This window comes from Lotus japonicus, chromosome 1 (genome assembly GCF_012489685.1).
Source record: "Lotus japonicus ecotype B-129 chromosome 1, LjGifu_v1.2".
NCBI classification, from domain to species: domain Eukaryota; kingdom Viridiplantae; phylum Streptophyta; class Magnoliopsida; order Fabales; family Fabaceae; genus Lotus; species Lotus japonicus.
In genome coordinates, this window is record NC_080041.1 from 108980281 (window position 1) to 109004233 (window position 23953).

General features: G+C 35.3%; 3 protein-coding genes and 1 long non-coding RNA gene across 5 annotated transcripts; 3 read left to right on the forward strand and 1 right to left on the reverse strand.

Annotated features, from left to right (window-relative positions):
* Nucleotides 1–7556: 7556 nt before the first annotated feature.
* LOC130729066 (uncharacterized) lies at nt 7557–11895 on the forward strand. The gene is made up of 5 exons (XR_009015851.1): nt 7557–9299; nt 9489–9573; nt 10992–11076; nt 11430–11501; nt 11611–11895. It is a non-coding gene; the product is annotated as an uncharacterized LOC130729066 (long non-coding RNA).
* An 872-nt stretch (nt 11896–12767) lies between these two features.
* On the forward strand, nt 12768–15683 carry LOC130729065 (uncharacterized). Of its 2 annotated transcripts, XM_057580687.1 has the most exons (6): nt 12768–12986; nt 13099–13215; nt 13311–13554; nt 13686–13777; nt 13958–14059; nt 15479–15683. In XM_057580687.1, the coding sequence occupies exons 1-6, from the start codon at nt 12831–12833 to the stop codon at nt 15638–15640; spliced, it is 873 nt and encodes a 290-aa protein (XP_057436670.1). In that variant the 5' UTR covers nt 12768–12830; the 3' UTR covers nt 15641–15683. The 2 variants fall into 2 exon arrangements, with proteins under 2 accessions (XP_057436670.1, XP_057436671.1); XM_057580688.1 differs by lacking the exon at nt 13958–14059.
* Nucleotides 15684–15813: 130 nt separating this feature from the next.
* Nucleotides 15814–21041, forward strand: LOC130729063 (uncharacterized). The gene has a single exon (XM_057580685.1). It carries the CDS (start codon nt 16288–16290, stop codon nt 18673–18675), a length of 2388 nt encoding a protein of 795 aa, XP_057436668.1. The 5' UTR covers nt 15814–16287; the 3' UTR covers nt 18676–21041.
* A 416-nt stretch (nt 21042–21457) lies between these two features.
* LOC130729064 (glutamate-1-semialdehyde 2,1-aminomutase, chloroplastic) lies at nt 21458–23912 on the reverse strand. The gene is made up of 3 exons (XM_057580686.1): nt 23640–23912; nt 23379–23552; nt 21458–22779 (listed from the first exon to the last, which is right to left on the reverse strand). The coding sequence occupies exons 1-3, from the start codon at nt 23808–23810 to the stop codon at nt 21712–21714; spliced, it is 1413 nt and encodes a 470-aa protein (XP_057436669.1). The 5' UTR covers nt 23811–23912; the 3' UTR covers nt 21458–21711.
* Between the last annotated feature and the right edge of the window lie 41 nt (nt 23913–23953).

Consider the following 23953-nt stretch of genomic DNA (forward strand, 5'->3'; position numbering starts at 1 on the left):
GATCTTGATTAGCACATATCTTAGCTATCAAGTCCGCACAAGTGTTACCTACTCTCAAAGTATGAACTGCAAAAACACTTTAATCCAAAGCCAACAACTTCTATGTGTCCCAAACCAAAACAACAAAATTGTGATTCAAAGAAGGCTCACTAGCCCAAGCAAGCTTCAAACATTCAAAGATAACAATAAGCTCCATGCCCATGATTTATGCATTACACCTAACTCGAAAAATCCCACACATGACTGACCAAGATGATCGTGAATGCATCCACCACACTCAACGCGATTTGAACAATAGAAGTAGCTACTGTCCACATTGAGCTTAACTTGTGGAGAGCTCATAGCCAACCACTTCACCAATCTAACCTCCTAATTGGCGTGCTAGGGGATGGCGATAAAAACTACCTGAATGTCCCACACCAATGAGACAATGTTGGCAACAATAATCTCTAGTCGCAAGTTGATATTCTTAATGCAAAACAAATTATGCATCCTCCAAACCCACCAAAGGGTAGCTAGTGACCAAGGATTTGATCCACACAACATCAACACTAACCGACCCTGGATATCAGAGGTCAATAACTCAAGGTCAAAACCCAATGGAACCCATACTACACGCGCATGGACATAGCTTGTAAGACAATGCATCACTGTGTCATCTTCATCACAACATCTCAAACACAAATTAGAAGCTGATAAGCCCCTACAATGTCTTAACGCATTCACCGAGTTCGAGTTTGTGCAGGTCAACCAAATAAGCATAATAAGCATGATAATACTAGCGGGATTACCCGTGCAGGGCACGAGTGACTTTTGTTATTTACAATTTAAATTTCATGTAATATTATGTTTTGTATATTTTTAGTAAATATATTTTAATTTTAACAATTGTTTCAACTATATGTTCTTAATAGTGATAATTATGTATTAATCTACCACAACTTTTTACTTATAAATTTTTAATTATTTAAATATGAAAAAAATTAAATATTTTAAATTATAAGATTTAAATTCACTCAAATTTTTATATATGCATTAAATCAGTATTTTAATTTTTTTATACATGTTTAATTATTAATATTTGATTGATTATTTTTCATATCAATGTTTCTATTTATAATAGCAATAACACTAATAATAATATATATATTTTGATTCAAAATGTTGGGTGAATGTGCATTTCCTTAAGGGATTTCGCTTAGGCTTCTGGTCCGGGTTCGATCCCCTCTAAGGGAAAATATAATACATTTGTGGTCAGGGACATTACTACCGTATCCCGAGCCAGATTAGTCACGTGGGGCTCTTTTCCCCTGTGGTGACTGGTGGCCAAAGGACAAAAAAAAAAAACATGTAACAACAAAATGAAACCCCACTTCTAATAAAACTCAAATCAAATCATAGGAGAAAATCGCCAGATTAAATAAACCAAAATAATAGATAATTTACGAAAATTATTTAGATCCAGAGGCTTCTCTTATTTTTGAATAAACTCTCATGTGACTATTACTTTTAAGTTTGAACTCGTTCCTCTTTTTTGTCCTTGGCTCTTCGATCATACCTTTGGTAACCACCGCCTACCAGGGACGATGGAGGAAAAATTCATTTTATCAATCCAAGCAGATAAATTGAAGGATGTTCGTCTTTCCCCTTCATGATTTAATAAAGGGGTGAAACAATATATGATGGTGAATAAAAAATGGATGAATAAGTAAATAATAGGATCATGAAATAGGGGTGTTCATAACCGAACCAAACCAATTAAAACCGCTCAAATCGATTCAAAAAAACCAAAAACTGAAAAACCGAAAATAGCAAAAACCAATATTTACGCTAATGGATCGGATTGGTTTTCAGTTCCCATGTTCTAAATCGTACCGATCCAAACCAAACCGAAAGTATTTATTTATTTAAATTTTGACATACATAATTACCCATTTAACCATACTTATAATATTTTATTCCATGTATACCCAAACCTTTACAGTAATGTGTTTAACATTTTCCAAGTTAGGAGACATATGTCTTCTTTTCATTCAGCGAAAGTGAAACATATCAGTGCGTACATAATTCATTTCTTACAGTATTGATGTTAGTGTTAAGCATGATATCTTGTCTCTGTAACTTTTACAGTGCTTCTTGTTTTATGATTTTATTTTCTATTTTGTTATGTATTTCAAGATTTTTACTTTCTTTGAAAAACTGAAATCCAATCCAATCCAAACCGATAAAAATTGGATCGGATTTGAAAAAAAAAAAATTGGGTAATTAAATTATAAAACCGAAACGATTGATAAATTATTTTTCTCTATAGTTGTTTCAAATGAAAGAAAAATTGAAGGTGAAAGTTCCTTATCATGAAATTGAATAAAGAATTGAGAAACAGAAAAATGAAAGGGAGGAAATAGAGGAGTATGAAAAATATGGAAGAAAGTTGAAAATACTTACCATGGAGTAGACGAACGGAGAAAATAACAGGATGGGTTTTTTTCATAAGAAATTTCAAAGATGGGAGGAAGAAGTATAAGATGAATAGGAAATGGAGGAAAATGAAAGTCCTTGCCTTGTTTTCGAGGAGGTATGCACAAAAGGATGCTGAAATATTTTGATTTATTAATGTTTAATTTTTTCCTAAAATAAAATAATCATTATTGGTCAATGAAAAATTAATCAGAAATTAAACATATCAACAAAATTATTTGTATTAAATGTTCTAAGGATTCATTAATTAAATTATATCAAAATGTTATAGATTAAATAAATAATGTGAGAAATGTCTCAAAAGAGCAAATGAATTCTCTAACCAATGCACATGTATAGCAAAATTAATTATTTTTGCATTAAGATAAAATTAAAGCATTACCTAACACATGATTGATAAATTATTTTTCTCTATAATTGTTTCAAATGAAAGAAAATTGAAGGTGAAAGTTGCTTAACATGAAATTGAATAAAGAATTGAGAAACAGAAAAAATGAAAGGGAGGAAAGAGAGGAGTATGAAAAATATGGAAGAAAGTTGAAAATACTTACCATGTAGCAGACGAACGGAGAGAAAAACATGATGGGTTTTTTTCATAAGAAATTCTAAAGATGGGAGGAAGAAGTATAAGTTGAATAGGAAATGGAGGAAAATGAAAGTCCTTACCTTGTTTTCGAGGAGGTATGCACAAAATGATGCTGAAATATTTTGATTTATTTATGCTTAATTTTTTCCTAAAATAAAATATTCATTATTGGTCAGTGAAAAATTAATCAGAAATTAAACATATCAACAAAATTATTTGTATTAAATGTTCTAAGGATTCATTAATTAAATTATATCAATTTAATTTCGAAAATGTGGAATATTTCATTTTTGAAATTTCAATTCTTTAATTAATCTTGTCTAATTTAATTAATTTTTTTCGTTATTTCTTACAAATTATTTCATTGTTCCAATAAATTATCAATTCTTGAGCATCAAGGTTTTTAAAAATTGAATTTCAAAAGACAATTAATTATACTCATTAATTGTAGGAATTAATTAGAGCCATTAATTTCAATTATAAGAAATCAAAATTGTAGTATCCAAAATAGGAATATTTATTCAATTGCAAAATTTTCGAAAAATTAAAAAAAAAATGATGCTAAATTTTTTTTAAAAATATATTTATTTTATTTTCAAAAAATTATTTGCTCATCACACTCATTTTACAACTAATCTAGTAATAATTAGATTTTAAACGATTACTATAGTAAAGGAAATTCGAATTTCAAAAAAATTAATTTATATTTTAAAATCATTTTAACCATAATATTAAAGAAAAAAAATAAATGATTTTTAGAAAAATAAAAATTAAAAGATCCAATATTTATTTCTATTTGAAATAATTACGAATATTTATTATAACTATTTAGAATATTGTTAATTAAAATAAAGGGATTGCAATTATTTTTATGAATTGTATTTTCAAATTTGTAATATTTTTTAAAAATATTTGATTTATCTTAAAACATAATTTCAGGGAAAATAAAAATTTAATTTTTTTTAATCAGAATTGATTATTTTCAAAAAGTTTAAATCTAATTATGAATTTTTAATAATGGATGAAATGAAATAGGTTTAGAGATGTTCATGTATTGTATCATGTTTTCGAAAATATGGAGGGGGCAGAAAATAATATTATTTGGAATTATATCCTTACTTTGATAGTTTTTATAAGTATTACTTATGTTTTATTCTTAATAAAGATTTTACCTATATTAAACTTAGCAATTAATGTGACAAAAAAAGTGGAAATATATTTTTTTGTTTTGGAAGGAAAATGAATTACTTAAGAGGAGACATGTGGCATAGGTCTTTTAGAAGAAAACCTTCTTTTCATATATATATAGATATAGATTGAAAAATTAAAATAACATTTACGTTGAAAATTAAATTAAAAAGGATTTAAATTAATTTTATTTTCTGATTTTTTATTATTTTTGTTCTATTTTCGAATTCAATTTTTTTTTTATTATATTAGATATATTTTCAAATAAAATTCCTAGTAAAGGTTACATAAAAAATTGAAATTAAAATCAATATTAAATATTGAAAATCTGTACTTTCGAAACAGATGAAAAATTAAAATAATAATTACGTTGAAAATTAAATTAAGAAGTATTTTTTCTGATTTTGATTATTATTTTTTATTTTCGAATTTAATTTTTCTTATCATATTTGTAATGTTTCCAAATATAATTCCAAGTAAAGGTTATATAAAAAATCGAAATTAAATATTAAATATTAAAAAATTAAAACATTAATTGTTGTGATAATTCAATTAAAAAGGATTTAAAATATTTTTGAACTTTTAAATAAAGGTTACATAAAAATTGGAATTACATTAAATGATATTAAATAGGGTGAGTCATGATTGGATGTTGTGACAAAAAAGTAGAATGAATATTTTTTTTCTTAGAGAGAAAATGGATGAATATGGAGGTGCCATGTGTCATAGATCTTCTAGACTAAACCTTATTTTCACATATATATAGATATAGATTTTTGGAATATTCCATTTCTTGGAGAAAAAATTCCAGAATATGCTCTAACTTTTTGGATCAAATAGGATAATAAGGTCCGCTAATGGAAAAAACCTTGGAAATTTGTTTAGTAATGAAATGTTTATTAATGATGTGTGTCTCACATATAAATTATTTGTTTGATTTGTAGAAGTTTTAGCAAAAAAAAAAAGCAAAATTTTTAAAAATCATGATGCTGGAAAAAAAAATATTTATTTGATTTGAAAACATTCATTTTCTCATCTAAGTAAACCAACAACCAATAATATTAATTAGATTTTCAACAATTATTATAATGAAGAAAGTTAAATTTCAAATGTAAAATTAATATAATATTTCCTTCCAATATATTTTTTAAAAAATTTAAATATATTTTTTAAAAACATGTTAAAGACATAAATTATAGGTTAGGAAATAATGATAGTTTAAATTAATAGTTTCAATATTTATTATCAACATTGCTGTTGGAGTTGAACAAACAAAGGATTCCAATTTTTGTTGTGTATTATATTTTTTAATTTGTAATAAAAAAAATAATGTTAGATTTATTTTTAAAATAATTTCAAGTAATTTTTATATTTAAAATTTAAAAAGTGAGAAAAAGATTTCGAAATAATCATTTTTTTTTGAAATAGATTTCGTAATATTACTTGAATTGTCACAAACTTTCAAAAATATAATATTTAAAAATATACATTCAAGTGTATCATATAGGATAAAGAATTATTAATAATAAATGAAATTAAATAGGTGAGAGATGAAATATGTTGTAACAAAAAAGTGGGATGTCTTTTTTTTTCTTGAAGGGAAATTGGAAGAATTTGGGGGTGCCATGTGGCATAGGCTTCTAGAAGGAAACATTATTTTCATATATATATAGATTAAGATGTGACTTGAGTTTCCAAACCTCCACCACAGACCTGAATTATTATTTTATATTTGTTTATAACTAATCTATACTATATATAAAGGGAAAGTTTTGGTAGCCTGAAGGGTGATTTTGTCATTCATCATAATTTAATTATTCAATGCACTACAATCTAATTTTTAGCATGGACATTTTAGTAAAAACATACATTATTTCCTAAAGAATCAATCATAGCTGTACATCCTCAATCACATTTTCCTTCTGCCCTTTCCCTTTACTTTCTTACGTTTCTTTTTATTTTTTCTTCCGTTATATATTATATCCCATTAGACGGCCGCACACACACGGAAAAAGGGAAAATAATCGAGGAGCAGCTACCCAGTCTCATGCGACTAGCAGCGTCGAGACGAGCGACAAAGGAAAACCAGCGACTGCGACGACCTTATCTGATGAAGCTCTGCGACGACCTTATCTGATGTCTGCCACTCCCCAGGTACTAATACTCGATGCCTTAACTGATAAATGATTATTAGTAACATCTGTAAAACACAGCTTTCTATGGAATTTCTGATTCGAAAACGGCTGTCTGATAGGGGTAATTTTATGTTATATGTGATCTTTCCCCATTGTTGCATGTTCTGACTTCGACATATTGTTTTATCTCACATTTTCCCTTCCTGTTTCTTCAGCAGACAAGTCCTACTACTCATCATCGTCTAGATTAATGGTAAGAACTCTCTTTTAAATGCATTTTTGCATCAGATTTCGCAGTCATGTGTAGCACTAATTTTGATAGTGTTGTAGATTTCACATAAAAGATTACATTTGCAGGTTGGTCCTGATATTGTGCTTCCAAGGTCGTTTGTATGCAAAGTCTTTCAAGAATAGTTTGAAAAGGATTTCAACATGGCAGTCGGCAGATATTGACCCTGAGAAATCAGTATGATTTTTGGCTTAATTCCACTTTGGGTCACTAATGTTTCACAAATGTGCGGTGTGCATCCCTCATGTCTAAAATGTGCGGTCAAGCTCCCTCATGTTTCTAAAACGGTCGATTGAAGTACTTTTGTCCATCTCCGTTAGTTGACTAACGGAAATGCTGACTTATCACTTTTTTAATCTATAAAATATTTATATTTTAAAACAAAATATATAAATAAATTTTAAAAATTTACAAAAACATAAAATTCATCTCTTATATATCATCTTCAACTCCATCATCTTCTTCCATCTTCAATTTCTGAACTTTTTTTTTAAGGCCAAACAAGTATATAGCAAAAAGGGTGCTAATCCTTGATACAAGAACAAAAGAAACGACTGTGCAAAATTGCAGACATGCAACACCAACCACAAAGAAAATTGTTAGTAATTTGCAAACTAACAACACAGCTAAGTCCATAACCTCTCTTATGTATAGATTGCTATAACAAAAAACAGAGCAGAATCCAAAGACTCCAACAGACATATGATACCAATAAAATTGCCACTGTCTCATTGATCCTGCCTGCAAGCAAAAGCTGGATTCGTTTCCCACTCATAATAGGAGCATAAATTCATTCTTCTTGTTTTTGAGCCATTTCCACGCTTTGAATTTTACCAAGTACAGAACCCAAAAATTTATCCTTCTCTTGGCTGCCTCTGAACACCCCACGCCGCCATAAATTTATCCTCCTCTTCAACCTCAAATCATTAACATAATGTAACCCAAAACTCAAATATCAAACTAAATTAAAATCTGTAAATTTACTCTCAATAACCCCAATCCCCAAATTTTTTAATGTATCAATTCTTATTTCAACTCAGAGGTGAGAAATACCCAAAGGAAGGTGAGAAAAGTACCCAGAGGTGAAAAATCAACCTCAACTCCTCCATCCCCTCCACTGGCCTCGCCGCCTTCACCTCCCTCCGCCACCTCAACCTCTCCCTCAACGCTCACCGACCTCCCCCACCTCCGCCGCCTCGACCTCTCATTCAACAACTTCTCCGACGGGAAGCGGATGCAGAACGTCGCGAGAATCTGATGTAGAACGTGGGAATCTGATGCAAAACGTCACAAATATGGAACCAGGGGCAGTCACGGATCTGGAGAAACGACGACGGGCTAGGTTCGCACAAAGGTCAGACGCGGTTTGGGCACGATGCTGGTGGGTGGTGACGCGCGGATTTGTACGCGGTTTAGGGAAGAAATCGCGGATCTGGGCGCAGGTCGGGTTGTGGTGCTCGGATCTGCAACGCTGAACAGAGAGGGCGCGCGGTGCAGAGAGTGGAGAAGCACGGCGACTGAGTCGCGAGGCAGAGGTGCACGGGACAGAGGACTTGTGGTACTGGTGCGGAAATTCCATCCACCTTCGGCCAATTCCGGCAACTCCAGCCCCTCTCCCTCGTCTCCAACCGCATCACCGGAACCATCCCTACCTCCCTCGGAAACATCTCCACCCTCAAAGAGCTTCACCTCGCTTACAACAACCATCCTTCACTAAGTTTTAGTCTTTATTTATTTATTGTGTTCTAAAAAATAAATATTTTATTGATTAAAAAAGTGATAAGTCAGTATTTCCGTTAGTCAACTAACGGAGATGGACGGAAGGGCTTCAATCGACCGTTTTAGAAACATGAGGGAGCTTGACCGCGCATTTTAGACATGGGGGATGCATATCGCACATTTGTGAAACATCATGGACTCAAAGTGCAATTAAGCCATGATTTTTTAATCCTTTCCTTAGTAATAAATTGTCATAGGTTTTTCCCTTTGAACTTAAATTCTATGCTAACTTTTGAGTGACATGGTTATCTTTCCACACCCATGGATCAATCTTTTTATAACAGAAGAGCATAATACATAATATTGTGCTCAAGTCATATTCGAGTATAAACAAGCAATGTCTTTTTACCCCATTTTTTACTTTTTTGTTTCAGAGATCATTGAATAAGGTTTAAAATGAGTTCTGGAATTTTTGTTACCATACCAAGTATGCTTAGGCTGATCTGATATTTTATCTTGAGCTTTCGCTTTGCTAGGTGAGGCAGTGTGACACTGAAGTTTCTCAGGAATTGTAAAAAATATTTTGATTTAGCAATTCTCATGAGTTTCATTGATGAATATGCTCTTAATTGATTGAACAATATGCACGGGAGGTCATTTTAGGATCCAAAACCAGAAATTTAAAATTAGTAAGAGCTATGGAATTGTCAAAAGGGAACATGAAGTGCCCCAAATAACACTTTCAGCTATCAGATCAAAAGCTCTTATTGCTTCAATCAGAGCCATTTTTGTGTGCATTACGCTATAATTTATGTTACAGATAACTACTATGGAATTGCTCAAACAGTATAACCAGTTGAAACAAGAGACAAAAAAAGGAGAGCAAGAAGAACAAGGGTTGCAGGTATCTCATGTCCTCTCTCAAGATTGTTGACTATGTAGGTTCTTATATTTAATCTTTTCAAAGGAACATCAACATGGCTTTTGAAAGTTCTGCGGTTTTTCTCATTTATCAAGCTATTAAATGCCTTGAGCTTTGAATTATCTAATTGTATATCTATTGAACTCTGAATTAGAACTACCCTTTTTGTAGGTTCAAGATATCGGAGAGGGGAAGGAGTTACGGCGCACAGAGGGGACCAGAATCACAACAATCTGTACAATATCGTCTTGATCAGGTATGACAAGTATGTCTTATCCTTTTTTACCCTCTTAAATGAAAATGCATTCATTCTTTTTTGGTGTTTCCTAATTTTTATTGAATGTGTGTATATATTTGTTTTCCTTCCAAGTTTACAAATTTATATTCTATTACTGTATTCTTAAGTTTCAAAAGTGGGTTATTGCGATAGAGATTTTGAGGGAAAACAAAAAGATGCTAGACAAGTCCTTTAGAGAAATACAAAGGGAAAGACAATGAAAGAAGAATGCCAAACAAGGACTAATGGTATCATATCTTTTGTTCATTTTTTATTAATTTTCATCACTATTTTGCATTCTTGGTTAGTTCACATCTGAAGAGAATTTTGTGCTTACAAGGATTGTGGTCTTATATAGTGGGGTGATGTTATTAATAGTGGTTCTCATTACTAGCTTAAATCTGAACTTTTTGGTGTTGATTTGAGAATTCAGTTTTGTTTTGAGAAACCTGTTTCTGCTATGTTTTCCAATATATGTTATTTTTGTGGCAATTCCTTTACCTGACCCAAATTGCTTTGAAAATGGAGAAGCAATACTGAGAGCATTCAAAGGGAACTGGCTGATGGATTGAGTGCTCAGTTAAGATCAACCTACATGAGAGTTAAAAAAAGATTTTTTCCCCTTATTTCTGAAGTTTTTTGTTTTTGGCTTAAGATTGTTATAACTCCATTATCATGATCTATACTTCTTCAGTTTTGATGGTAAAATTGGTTTTAATGTCTCATATTTAATTCCTGAAAGTGGTTTGTTCATCTCCCATCACCCAATTGAATTTCCAAAACCGGTTCTTGAAAGTTTTGATTAAATGGTGGGATGCGACTGTGATTAGCTTCTGATAGCTTTTTGCTGTGTTTCTTTGGCTGTGTGATTTTTTTTTTCTGTTAAACTTTGCTGTATCTTGGCAATTTAAATGCCTCTATCTTCACTCTCTTCGCCTCTCATTCCCTCTCCCGCTTCTCTTTCTTTGTTTGCGCTCTCACTGGCCCGGGTAAGGTCCCTTCTTCCTACATTCCCAATGTTGAGGCCAGGGATTCCTCTCCCCATCAATTCACCAAAGATGTAAGCCTTACCACGCACCCATGTGGATGATTCAAGTGGGTTTTCACTTAATGCTCTATGCTTTGTTAGGTTTGTGTTTAACATGAGGAATGATTTGAGTTAATCTGTTAAAATTTATGCCTTTTTGTTGTTTGGGAAAGTGAGTTGTGTTGGTTGCTTCCTAATTGATATTTTGAAGAAACAGGCTAATTGTATGTTCTTCATATAAATCAAGGAGGATTTTACTTGAATTTCTCTGAATCTCAATTACATTGTAAATTGCCAATGGTGATTGGGGTTTGTTTAGTTCTTTTTTTTTTTTTGTCTCCTGGGCTCTAATTTTTCCAAAGTTTTACAGGTTCATGTTTCTCTCGCTTCATGGATACGTCTTTGAGATTCCTCTCCCACTTCACCTCACTTCCAGATTCAAAAGGCAGTAGCAGGTTTGCTCCTCCCATCGATTCAAACTTCTCTTTTTCCCTCTGGAATTTGATGGGGTTTCTGTTATAATAATTGTAAGGAGTCCTTGAGTAAGCTTTTGGGCTGCCTACAACTGTTAAAAATAATTGCTTATTGTCAGTTTTGTTCCCTCTTTTAATCTTGGGTTAAAGTGTCTTTAAGAGTCAGTTACAAAGTCTAATGTTATTGCACTTTATTACGAGTCATTGGGTAAGCTTTTGGGTTGCCAATAACTTAAAAATAATTGCTTATTGTCAGTTTTGTTTCATGCTTTTAATTTTGGTTAAAGTGCATTTAAGAGTCAGTTACAAAGTCTAATGTTAATGCACTTTATTAGGAGTTATTGAGTAAGCTTTTGGGTTTCCGAGAGTTACATTTCAGCTCTATAATATAGCACCTTCAGTAAGAGGTAATGATTATGTAATGAGTACCCTTTTAATTTGACATTCTTTAGCCTCTTTTTTACCTTCTTTGTTATGCATTGAGCACCCCGTTTCTTTGCCGCATTTTGTTATTAGGTTGATAGATTCACGAGTGTTTCCATTTCATACAACTTCTCCCAGATGAATTCACTTATTTAGCTGATGATAGTTGTAGAGCGTTTTGGAAGCTACTTGATTGAAGATGGTAATGGAAGCTCTAATGTTGAACTTATCAAACTTTTGAAAGGAGAAGAATTAGTCCTTTATTTAGTTATGTTTTGTTTCATATTTATGTTCCGTGTAGTCTACTATTGGACTGTATGTCAGAAAACTCACCAGGACAATCATTATTTTCAGTTTTATTATCAATGTGGTTACTTATGTTGCAAAAAATATTATTAGCTAATATATGTTACTTCACTCTCTACAATAAATTATTAAATTGTTACATAAAAACTAAAATTAAATAAGTTCTCATTTAGATAAACAAAGAAAAAATTAGAAATAAGTAAAATAATAGCGCTTCTCCAAAACAAATAAAAAGACACATTCATAAAAAAAACATATAAATTAATGCTTCTTATATCTAAAACCATTGTTCTTTTAATTCATAAATTATCTTTTAATAAACATAATGAAAACAACATACTTTTTTTTTTTCATTAATCCAAAGTATTCTCCAACCTGATAGGTGAGAATAGTGACCACTTCCAACCGTGTTTTTTTATACACATCGATCCAGAGGACAAACCTAGGACTATATGCTTAAGAGACTTGAGCCCCTTCTACTCAGACCTACACATTATGGAAATTTTGACCCGATAAATAAAAATGAATATCCCGTGGATGAAAAATTCAAACACTAACTCATGGGGCTTTAGTGAGCATTACCCGTAGACCAAAACAGGCCATGAACTTTTTTCATGAGACGTTTCTCATAAGCAACTTGCTCATAAACATATAACAAAAAACTATGCAAATTTATGATTCTTATCTAAAATAAATATATTTCTTTTAATCTATAAAATATCTTTAAAAAGTATAGATTTAAAAAAAATCCACAAAAGCCAAAAATGAATATCCCCGTGCATCGCACGGGTAAAACGTACTAGTAAAATATACAAAATATGCAGTATGATATTTCATTTAAATTTTACTTAATTTGAGTAAAAACATGTTATATATTATATTGAGATATTAATATAAAATTGTTATTTAAATTTAAAATTGAAGTAAGATATATGTGATGCAAGGAAGGAAAGATGTAAAAGTCGTGAGTTGAAGAGAAAACTGAACCTAGAGAAGACGAGAGGGCGATGAAGGGTGTAATTGGCGAGGCACAGAGAGAGATGGAACAAGAACAAGAAAATAGTGCGAATGCGAAGCAGATTAATGGAACAGCTTCACCTGCAACGCGACCATCTCTAAAATCCGATTCCGAATTCAACAAATACCCTTTCTGGAAACAAAAGGTTCGTTCACTTCCTTATCCATCTAATCTAACGTTGTTATTCGATAAGAGAATTGTTATATCATGATTCTGGAACCAGAACCATTCAATTCATTGATGAATGTCATTGACAGTTGAGGGATAATTGCTACAAGAGGGTACGAGAGGACAGAACCAGGTTGCTCTGGAAAATGAGGTTGCACTTGCCTGCGTCTCATCATTCTCATTCATGCCAGCAGCAGCAGCAGGAGGTTTCCCTAATTTCCCATTCAATTACGACTTCGCTTTCGCTTTATTAATTAATTTAATACCCAATTTTTGAAGGAATACATTTTGCTGAATTTAGGATCAGTTGGAATTATTGCTTGGTGAAAGAGAGGACATTGTCCGAGCCGCGTTCGAAGATATTGTGTCCGATGAATTCAATAAAATGTCTCATTCTCATTCTCAGTCTCAGATGGATGATGATCTTTTATGGGAATATGAAGGTCCTCCTCCTCACACTACTTACCAGGGTGATTGTCAAGACATACTGTTAGAAATGCAAAGGATATTTTATGAAGATCTCAAATCCCAACCACCAATTCAAGGTTGTTTTATGCTACATGATTCAATTGCATGCTTCGAATTCCATTGATTGTTGCTCATTTAGCTTAGTTGCTACTAGAATTGCTTTAACTCTTACCTGTTTTTAATATGGCAATTACTTATCTCCCTACAGGTTTAGAAAGTGAAATTGAAACTTGGGAAGAAGAAGTGGACGAGTACCTGGCTCGTGCAGTTTACGAGCATATGCAGCTAAATACAGATAAGGTATGCACTTTAAATCATGACAAATTCCTATCGTTATCTTCTATAATAGATATTGGCAACTCTCAATAGTATTTGTCTTTATACTATTTTCAACTTGGAAAATACAAGGCAGTCTTAAGTTTCCATTTTCCTAAATAATTGGAACAAAGTCACTGATTCGATCATAAAAATTGATAATAGGATGAAATTTGGTGTCCTATTTGTAAGCATGGAGAGCTTAAAGACAGTCACAATCTCATATACTGCACTCTTTGTGAACTTAAATTAAACAAAGCCAACGAGGTACTTATATTTCCTCCTATTTGTCATGACTGTTGGTTTACTCATTTTTAGAGAATAAAAAGGTGGTTTGTTTGTTTATTTATTTTACTTGTTTATGCGTCAAGGGGCATTGAGGCTGTAGATTTGAGCAGCCTAGTAGCAATTCAATGCATTACTATGGATTCTACAAGTTTATTTTAGTCTCTGTAGATTTCTACTTGTTCTGTACTTGACTGTCAGGCTAAACATTATGCTTCAAGGTATAACTTCTATGCAGGAGAGAAATTGTCCAGCATAGATAGAGGATTGGCCACTTTTCCCTTTAAAGTTAATTTCTTCTTTTCATTTATGTTGCTCAACTGCTTAAAATCTTCTCAATATTTTTTCAAAAAACTTGCACTCATTTGAAACCATTTATTACCTATATTCAGCTGAAAATTTCATTGAGATCATAAAGTGTGAACAGAAGTAACTTCTATGCAAAAGTATATGCTCCATGTTTATGCAGGAGAATTTTTGTTCTGCATAGAAGTAAACCCTATCAAGCTCAAATTACATACTTTTTTAATGTTGGTACTGTTGCATCCATTCACCTTGGATATTTCCTGTTTCCTTTGCTACAGAAAATAAAAATTGCCAATAGACCTGTGCCTGGTATATTTTCAAAATATTCTCGAAGTGGAAGTTTGGAAACTTGATAGCATGTTTGTATCAACTAGTCTTTTCTCCGAAGCAATTCTAAAACCAATAAACTACTCACAGAAGCTTCTCCCCATAATTGATTTTGTCTCTAGAGTCAATTGTCGATGAATTTCCAAACATGATTCTAAAGCCAAAACCAGTTTTTGGGTGAAGTTACACAAGCTTCTAGGTGCCAAAATTGATTATGAGGAAAAATCAATTGATTCAAACATGTTGTAGACAGGCCTCACAGTTTTTTAACCAAAGGAACCTGTCTTCTTACCAACAGCAGAGGGAATCTTGATGGACTATCTTAGTCTAGCAAAATCTCTCAGAATTTGGTTTTTTCTCATCTGGGTAAGTGGGCAATCACACTTGGGGCCTCTAACGTTACAGTGATAACTCAGTTCCTCTTGAACGGTCATTGCGTGATTGCTGTTGATTGTTCTGTATCCTTGGATGCATTTACTTTTCTATTTAACAAGGCTATTTTAGTTATTGAATGGGAACTTGTGTCTGTATATAAGTTTTACATATCTAAATAACGTAAAAGACCAGCCGTGTGTCTTACTATTGATGCCATCATAGTGTAAAATTTTCCTACTCATAGTGCATGCTTGAGAACCCTTATACAATTGATTTGGAGCCAGAACCAATTGTGTGGAAAAGTTTTTTGAGTAGCTTGAGTGTCGGAATTGATTATGAGGAAAGAGAAGTTGATCCAAACATGCTAATAATCTTATTCTTTTGTGATTTCAGCTTACTTTGGACTTTTTGCGAGACCGGCTGGCTGAAGTCCATATAGAGCATCTTGACAGAGGCTGCAGATTGAAGCCCAAATTTTGTCTAACGACAAAATTTAACTTAACTGCATTATACATTTCATGTGAAGCTTGTGAAACCTTTGAGGTTGTAATTTAACGATTTTGTTAGTAATTGTTATATAATAATCAGTGGTTCAACATAGGGCAAGTTTTTTCCCAACAATTTTTGTTTTGCTTCATCATTTTGTTTGGTTTCTAATATGCATGGGAAAAGGTAATTTGTTTGTACAAAAATTATGATGGAACCAGAACCCTAAGAAAACAGAAACAGAATATCTTGTTTCCTAGTGTTTGGAAAAGAGCCTTATATGCTCCTGATAGGATTAGGGGAAAGCCTATTGTAACCAAGGTATATCAGAGAAGGCAGAATAAGTAAGTTTAGGGACTAAAGTAGAATAATAAAGTCTCTAAGGACTAGTTGTATTTTCAGGAAGTCTTAGCTATAAATAGCTAAGCTGTTATGTTAGGAGTTAGTTTTTAATTAGTTGGGAATTTGTAACTGAATACTGGTATTCAGTTAGACTGTGAGAGAAACTGGTTTCTCTCTCCCTCTGTATCGTTCTCTTTCTTCCATTCTATGCAATTCATCTCAGTTTTCATGGAGTTTCTCTCCCTTGTTCTGTGATTTTCTTCCTGATTCAGTAGTATAGGAATTACCAGTTCTAACACTGGTATCAGAGCACCGATCTTGGTGCCCTGATTTGCTTCCGCTGAAGAATTTGGGAAACTCTGAAGCTTGTAGCGATGGTGGTGACTCGTGCGAATTCACAGGGAGGAGACGACAATGTTCCAGAGAAAGAAGAGCTTCGAGTGCGTATGGAGCTCAATGAAGCCAGAACGAAGCGTGTGGAGGATGCGATTCTGGAAAACGAGACCAGAGCGAAGAGAATCGAGGATTCCTTGTACGCTGTGCTTTCGAAATTGGGAATCACAACCATTGACGACACCGTCACACGTGAAATCAGATCTGAATGCGGAGTCGAATTGAATTCCGAACGCGACAAAGGAGGTAGCAGGTGGAGGAAGCTAGAGATTCCGATATTCGGGGGAGAAGATGCATATGGCTGGATTCACAAATTGGAACGCTATTTTGAACTCAGAGGAGTCGCTGATGATGAACGCATGCAGGCTACGCTGTTGGCTTTGGAAGGGAAAGCATTGAGTTGGTTCCAGTGGTGTGAACGTTGCAATCCAACTCCTACTTGGGAAGGTTTCAAACTCGCTGTGATTCGAAGGTTTCAACCAGCGATGGTGCAGAATCCTTTTGAGTTGTTGCTTTCTTTGAAACAGAGCAGTACAGTGGAGGCTTACGTGGAGGAGTTCGAAAGGTACGTTGGAGCTCTGAAGGAGATTGATCAGGATTTTGCAAAAGGAATTTTCTTGAACGGTTTGAAAGAAGAAATCAGAGTGGAGGTAAAGCTTTATGATTTGCCAACTTTAACTACTGTAATCCAGAAATCCTTGATGATAGAACAAAAGAATCTGGTTTTGCAAAAATCTAATCCTGGAAGTAATGCTAGAGGAAATAGCTTTTACAGGAATAATTCATTCAATAAAGTAGTTACATTTGATGCCAAAGTTGTAGGGGATAAGAAGGTGGAATCTACACCTAGCAGTAGCATAAGCTCTGCTTTGAGTACTGGACCCTCACTAAGAAGTGGAGATTATAGGCAGTTGACAAATGCAGAGATAAAGGAAAAAAGAGAGAAGAGGTTATGTTTTAGATGTGATGAACCTTTTAGTAGGGATCATAAGTGTAAAAATAAACAACTAAGAATGATTATCATGGAGGAGGAGGATGAAGAAGAGAATATAGAGATGGAAGCAGAGGAAGGGAAGTGTTTGAGTTCCTTGCAACTGTCTTTGCATTCCATGGCTGGATTTACTTCAGCAAAATCTTGGAAGGTGAAGGGGGTTCTAAATGGACAGGAAGTAATCATCCTAATTGACTGTGGTGCTTCACACAATTTTGTTTCTCAGGAGATAGTGGCACAGCTGAAATTGCCTATTACTCCAACAGCCACTTACACTGTGGAAGTGGGGGATGGATTCAAGATCTCTTGTCAAGGGAGATGTGATGGTCAGTTGATTAACATCCAAGGTGTGTTAGTCCAACAAAAGTACTACTTATTTGGACTGAAAGGTATAGATTTTGTGTTGGGATTAGATTGGTTAGCTGGACTGGGGGAGGTAAAGGCTGACTTTGGTAAGCTTCAGCTCACAATTAAGCAGGGAGCAGATTGGAAGATGATTACTGGGGACCCTGCACTGACCAGAAGCCAAGTCAGTATGAGGACCTTCATGAATCTCCTCAGGAAAGAAGGAGAAGGCTGGTTATTACACATAACCAGTGAGGGCATAGCTGCAACCACTAATCCCTCTATTCCCACTGAGTTAGTTGAAGTTCTGGGTGAGTTTGATGCAGTTTTCCAGGATATTCAGGGGCTGCCACCAACCAGGAAGCATGACCATGCCATTCACTTGAAAACTAGAGCTGATATTCCTAATCTCAGACCTTATAAGATTCCTCATTTCCAGAAGTCTGAGGTGGAGAACATGGTGCAGGAAATGTTGAATTCAGGTATCATTAGGCCCAGTATTAGTCCTTTTGCTAGTCCAATTATTTTGGTAAAGAAAAAAGATGGGGGATGGAGGTTTTGTGTGGACTATAGAGCTTTAAACAAAGTCACTATTCCAAACAAATTCCCTATTCTAGTTATTGAGGAATTGTTAGATGAAATTGGAGGGGCAACTGTTTTTTCCAAATTGGACTTGAAGTCTGGCTACCATCAAATAAAAATGAGAGATGAGGATGTTGCAAAAACTGCTTTTAGGACTCATGAAGGCCATTATGAGTTCTTAGTAATGCCTTTTGGCCTTACTAATGCTCCTTCAACATTTCAGGCTTTGATGAATGATGTTTTGAAGCCATTTCTGAGAAAATTTGTCCTGGTCTTCTTCGATGATATCTTGGTATACAGCAAGAGTATGGAGGCACACACTACTCATTTGCAGCAGGTCCTAGCAGTTTTAGATGAGAACTCACTCAGCCAACAAGAAGAAATGCTCTTTTGGCCAAAGAAGCTTGGAATACTTGGGCCATATAATTTCTGGGCAAGGGGTTGCAGCTGATGAAAAGAAAGTGGAAGCAATGCAAAATTGGCCAGTTCCAACAGAGATAAAGGGACTAAGGGGATTTTTGGGTCTGACTGGTTATTACAGGAGGTTTGTAAGAGATTATGGAAAGTTAGCTAAGCCACTAACTGACTTAACCAAAAAAGATGCATTTATTTGGACTGCAGAAGCTACTGTTTCTTTCCAGGCCTTGAAAAATGCTATGATCAACCTCCCACTACTAGCAGTCCCAGATTTTGACAAAGTTTTTGTCATTGAAACTGATGCTTCCAGCAAGGGATTGGGGGTAGTGCTTATGCAAGAGGGAAGACCTTTGGCTTATTGGAGTAAGGGCCTTTCTTTGAGATCTCAACAAAAATCTGTCTATGAAAGAGAGTTAATGGTTGTGGTACAGGCTGTGCAAAGGTGGAAGCATTACCTCATGGGAAGGCATTTCATCATAAAAACTGATCAAAGAAGTTTGAAATTCTTGACCGACCAGAGGCTTTTCAGTGATGAGCAATTTAAGTGGGCAGTTAAGCTAATTGGCTTGGACTTTGAGATACAATTTAAGCCAGGGGTTGAGAATAGAGTTGCTGATGCTCTCTCTCGGAGGGATATGTACTCTGCTATTTCCCTAGTGCATTCTGAAGAAGCAGAGGACTGGGCATAAGAGGCTGATCAGGATCCTACTTTGCAGAAAATCAAACAAGACTTGTTATTAAACCCTTCTTCTCATTCAGGGTATGAGCTGAAGCAAGGGGTTCTGAGGTATAAGGGTAGGTTGGTGTTATCCCCTCAATCCAATAGGATTCCTGTGATTTTGGCAGAGTGTCATTCAACTGTAGCAGGGGGACATTCTGGAATTTTCAGGACTTATAAGAGGGTGGCCAGTTTCCTCCATTGGCCAGGCATGAGGAGTGATATCCAGAAGTATGTTTCTGAATGTGAAGTGTGTCAAAGAAGTAAATACCAAGCTCTGTCTCCAGCTGGGTTACTTCAACCACTTCCTATTCCTGATCAAGTGTGGCAAGACATTTCCATGGACTTTGTTGGGGGATTGCCACGGGTGCGAGGAAAGGATACAGTCTTTGTGATAGTGGATAGATTAACAAAATATGCACACTTCCTTCCCCTAGGCCATCCATATTATGCCATGGATGTGGCATTGTTGTTTACTAGAGAAGTAGTAAGGCTGCATGGATTCCCTGCCACCATCATCTCTGATAGGGATCCAATTTTCCTCAGTAATTTCTGGAAGGAACTATTTAGGTTGGCTGGTACCTTGCTCAAAATGAGCACTTCTTACCATCCTCAGATTGATGGCCAGACTGAGGTAGTCAATAGGTGCTTAGAGACCTATTTGAGGTGCTTTGTTGGGCCAAATCCTAGGAAATGGTTAGATGGACCGTCTTGGGCTGAATATTGGTACAATACCAATTTCCACATTTCCGCGGGGATGTCACCATTCCGAGCTTTATATGGAAGGGATCCTCCTAATTTGGTGAGAGGTTGTGTGGAACCAACTAAGCTTGAAGATTTGTCTCAGCTAGTTCAGCAGCGGGATGAATTGCTTCTTCAGCTCCAACAGAATTTGCTCAAGGCTCAATCATCTATGAAGCATCAAGCTGATAAGCATCGAAGGGATGTGGAGTATGATGTGGGGGATTGGGTTTATCTCAAACTTCATCCCTATAAGATGAAGTCTTTGGCTGTTCGACCTTGTGCCAAGCTGTCAGCTAGGTTTTATGGTCCCTATCAGATTTTAGCTAAGGTGGGAGAAGTGGCCTATAAATTAGATTTGCCTTCTACTGCACAGATTTACCCTGTTTTCCATGTTTCCTTGTTGAAGAAGGCAGTGTCACAGGGTCATACTCCTCAACCTTTACCTCCCATGTTAAAGGAAGATTATCAGTTGGAGGTGGTACCTGCTGATTTGCTCAACTGGAGATAGAACTCTTCAGGCCAACTGGAGGTGTTAATTGCTTGGAAGGATTTACCTGACTGTGAGAACTCCTGGGAGTTGGCAGCCACTGTTTTGTCCAAATTTCCTGATTTTCCCCTTGAGGACAAGGTCATACTTTTAGGGGGGGTATTGATAGGATTAGGGGAAAGCCTATTGTAACCAAGGTATATCAGAGAAGGCAGAATAAGTAAGTTTAGGGACTAAAGTAGAATAATAAAGTCTCTAAGGACTAGTTGTATTTTCAGGAAGTCTTAGCTATAAATAGCTAAGCTGTTATGTTAGGAGTTAGTTTTTGGTTAGTTGGGAATTTGTAACTGAATACTGGTATTCAGTTAGACTGTGAGAGAAACTGGTTTCTCTCTCCCTTTGTATCGTTCTCTTTCTTCCATTCTATGCAATTCATCTCAGTTTTCATGGAGTTTCTCTCCCTTGTTCTGTGATTTTCTTCCTGATTCAGTAGTATAGGAATTACCAGTTCTAACAGCTCCACATAATCGTGTGAATGATAAGTTCAAACTTGCAGCTTTTACCCTGGATATGCGATTCTCAAGCTTGCTCAGGCGTAAGCAAACACACTCACATGCGTGAAAATTAGTAAGAATGCAGAACAACTGACCAAGCGAAAAAACTTATACCAATATATCTTTTTTCTCCCTGCGAGTAAAGTGCTTTACAATTCCTGTAAATGTATCAAATCCCAAGCATCATGTCATCAATATTGAATCCCAAAGAACTCAAAACCGAGTTCAACTTATCAAATCTAGACGTGTGTGGTCACACATGGATGAATATGTATATCTAATGAATGGATATAATACAGAGGGGGATTAGGAGGACAGCATGAAGATGCAAGATTTATGAGTCACAGTGGATTCAAATGTTTACAAGCTTCAAATTCAAGTGGCATACAGCTTACAATAATACAAAGTAGATACATCATGGGAAAGTGATACAGGTTATAATAAAAGAAACTACCATAACAATAATAATATTAATCTAAATTGACCTACAAAACTAAAAATAAAATAAAAAAACTCACGTTTCAAAAACTCTATTAGCCAAGAGACAAAATTAATTTAACACTCAAATCAAATCTGCCTGAAAACCTTCTCGGCAGCAGCTATGGTCTTTTTGATGTCATCAGAAGTATGTGCCAAGCTGGTGAAGCCAGCCTCAAATTGTGAAGGTGCCAAATACACACCTTCCTCTAACATTCCCCAGAAGAACCTAACAAACTTGTCCGCATCACTTTTTTTGGCATCTGTGAAATTGTGCACAGGTCCTTCTGTGAAGAAAAACCCAAACATACCACCTATATGCCCACCACATATTGCATGGCCTGCCTTCTTACCAGCTTCAACGATGCCTTGAACAAGCTCACCTGTAATTTTGTCCAAGTATTGGTAAGTCCCTGGCTCCTTAATACGCTTCAGAGTTTGTATGCCAGCAGTCATGGCCAAAGGGTTACCACTCAAGGTCCCAGCCTGGTACATTGGTCCTGCTGGTGCCACCATCTGCATAATTTCCCTCCTCCCTCCGTAAGCGCCTACTGGCAGACCCCCACCGATGATCTTTCCTAGAGTTGTTAAATCAGGAGTTATGCCAAAATATTCTTGAGCACCTCCATATGACAAACGAAATCCAGTCATAACTTCATCAAAGACTAGCAGGGTGTTGTTCTCTTTGGTGATTTTGCGTAAGAAACTGAGAAATTCAGGTTTAGGAGGAATGAAACCAGAGTTTCCAACAACAGGTTCGAGGAAAAGTGCTGCTATCTCTCCTTTGTTTGCCTTAAAGATCTCCTCAACAGCTGAGAAGTCATTGTAGGGGGCTGTGAGGGTCTCAAAAGTGGCAGCTTTAGGAACGCCAGGGGAATCGGGAAGTCCTAAGGTAGCAACCCCACTACCTGCCTTGACTAGAAAAGGATCAGCATGGCCATGATAACAGCCCTCAAACTTGATGATCTTCTCATTTCCAGTGAAAGCACGAGCAAGTCGGAGCGCACCCATGCAAGCTTCAGTGCCAGAATTAACAAATCGTACCATTTCAATGCTCGGAACTGCAGAGATAACCATCTCTGCTAATGTGTTTTCCAGCAGACAAGGTGCACCAAAGCTGGTTCCTTTCTTCATTGTTTCACCGAGAGCTGCAAGCACCTGTAATTTGAGGGAAACATATTCCTGATTATTAAAACAGCCAAACCTGACACTCCATATACATCACATTTTTCTTTCTATCTTTCTCTTCCTATCACATCATATATCATGACCCCGTTTGAGAAAACCCATTTGAGCTTATCTTATAGCATAAGTACATGTACAAACTGTTTGAGGGAGCTTATGTCTACCTATAAGCTATTTCAAGCTTATTTTCACAAGTTGTTCAAATTAGCTTATGAATAAGAGTTTATGCTTACATATAACCTATTTTCAGCTCATTTCAGTAAGATTCTCAAATTAGCTTAAGAATAAGCGTTAAAGTGATAAGCACCTACACTTAAATAAGTTGTCTACCGAAACGCACCCCATATCTATCACTTACACCTCTTTTATTCCTTTCTCTCCCTTACCATTTTGGTGTGGCTCCTTAATCATGTTGTCTACTGTCTACTACTCATTTTCCATTGAAATAAGAATATAAGCAACCCTTTCTATTGCAACAAAGTAATGTCTGAAAAAGGGTTTAAACTATCTCATCTCAGTGACACTCAGCAACCCCTTTTCATATGTAAAAGCTAAAAATATGAGCATGGAACCTGATCATCAGCGTGACCAATAATTGCAGGCCCCCAAGAACCAACGTAGTCAATGTACTCATTGCCATCAATGTCCCACATGCGACATCCTTTGACTGAGTCAATAAGAATTGGCTGTCCACCCACAGATTTGAAGGCACGAACAGGTGAGTTGACACCTCCGGGCATCAATTCCTAACACAAAACACCAGCAACAATTTACAATCACAGACAGTTACTAGAAAACTGGTGAAATTCATTCGAAAAATAAAGTGAAAGAACCTTGGCAGCAGCGAAAGCTTCTTCAGACTTGCGAAGAATGAGTTTGGTGCTGGTCTTGGGGTCAACGGAAACGGCCATTGTGATGGAAGGAGTTCGAGTTGGTCGTCGTGGATGAGAAGGGAGGCGAGGTAGGGTTCCGGTGAGTGTGAATTTGGTGGCGGAAACAGCCATTTCGACTCGATTGGGAAGGGAAGAAGGGAAATGAGATTAGAAGATGATGATGTGATAAGATGACTCAACACACAAAACCTCTCTTCTCTCTCTTTCTCCCAAAGCACAAAACATTATATATAAATCTAGTGTGTCCCTCCTAT

Bases quoted from the DNA above. Each gene is read 5' to 3' on its own strand.
- LOC130729063 (XM_057580685.1), top strand. From the start codon at position 16,288: ATGGTGGTGACTCGTGCGAATTCACAGGGAGGAGACGACAATGTTCCA.
- LOC130729065 (XM_057580687.1), top strand. From the start codon at position 12,831: ATGAAGGGTGTAATTGGCGAGGCACAGAGAGAGATGGAACAAGAACAA. The intron at 13,216-13,310 runs GTTTCCCTAATT...TGCTGAATTTAG, and splicing joins GCCAGCAGCAGCAGCAGGAG to GATCAGTTGGAATTATTGCT. The intron at 13,778-13,957 runs GTATGCACTTTA...AATTGATAATAG, and splicing joins TGCAGCTAAATACAGATAAG to GATGAAATTTGGTGTCCTAT.
- LOC130729064 (XM_057580686.1), bottom strand. From the start codon at position 23,810: ATGGCTGTTTCCGCCACCAAATTCACACTCACCGGAACCCTACCTCGC. The intron at 23,553-23,639 runs GTTCTTTCACTT...GTTTTGTGTTAG, and splicing joins AAGCTTTCGCTGCTGCCAAG to GAATTGATGCCCGGAGGTGT. The intron at 22,780-23,378 runs GTTCCATGCTCA...CTCAAATTACAG, and splicing joins TTGGTCACGCTGATGATCAG to GTGCTTGCAGCTCTCGGTGA.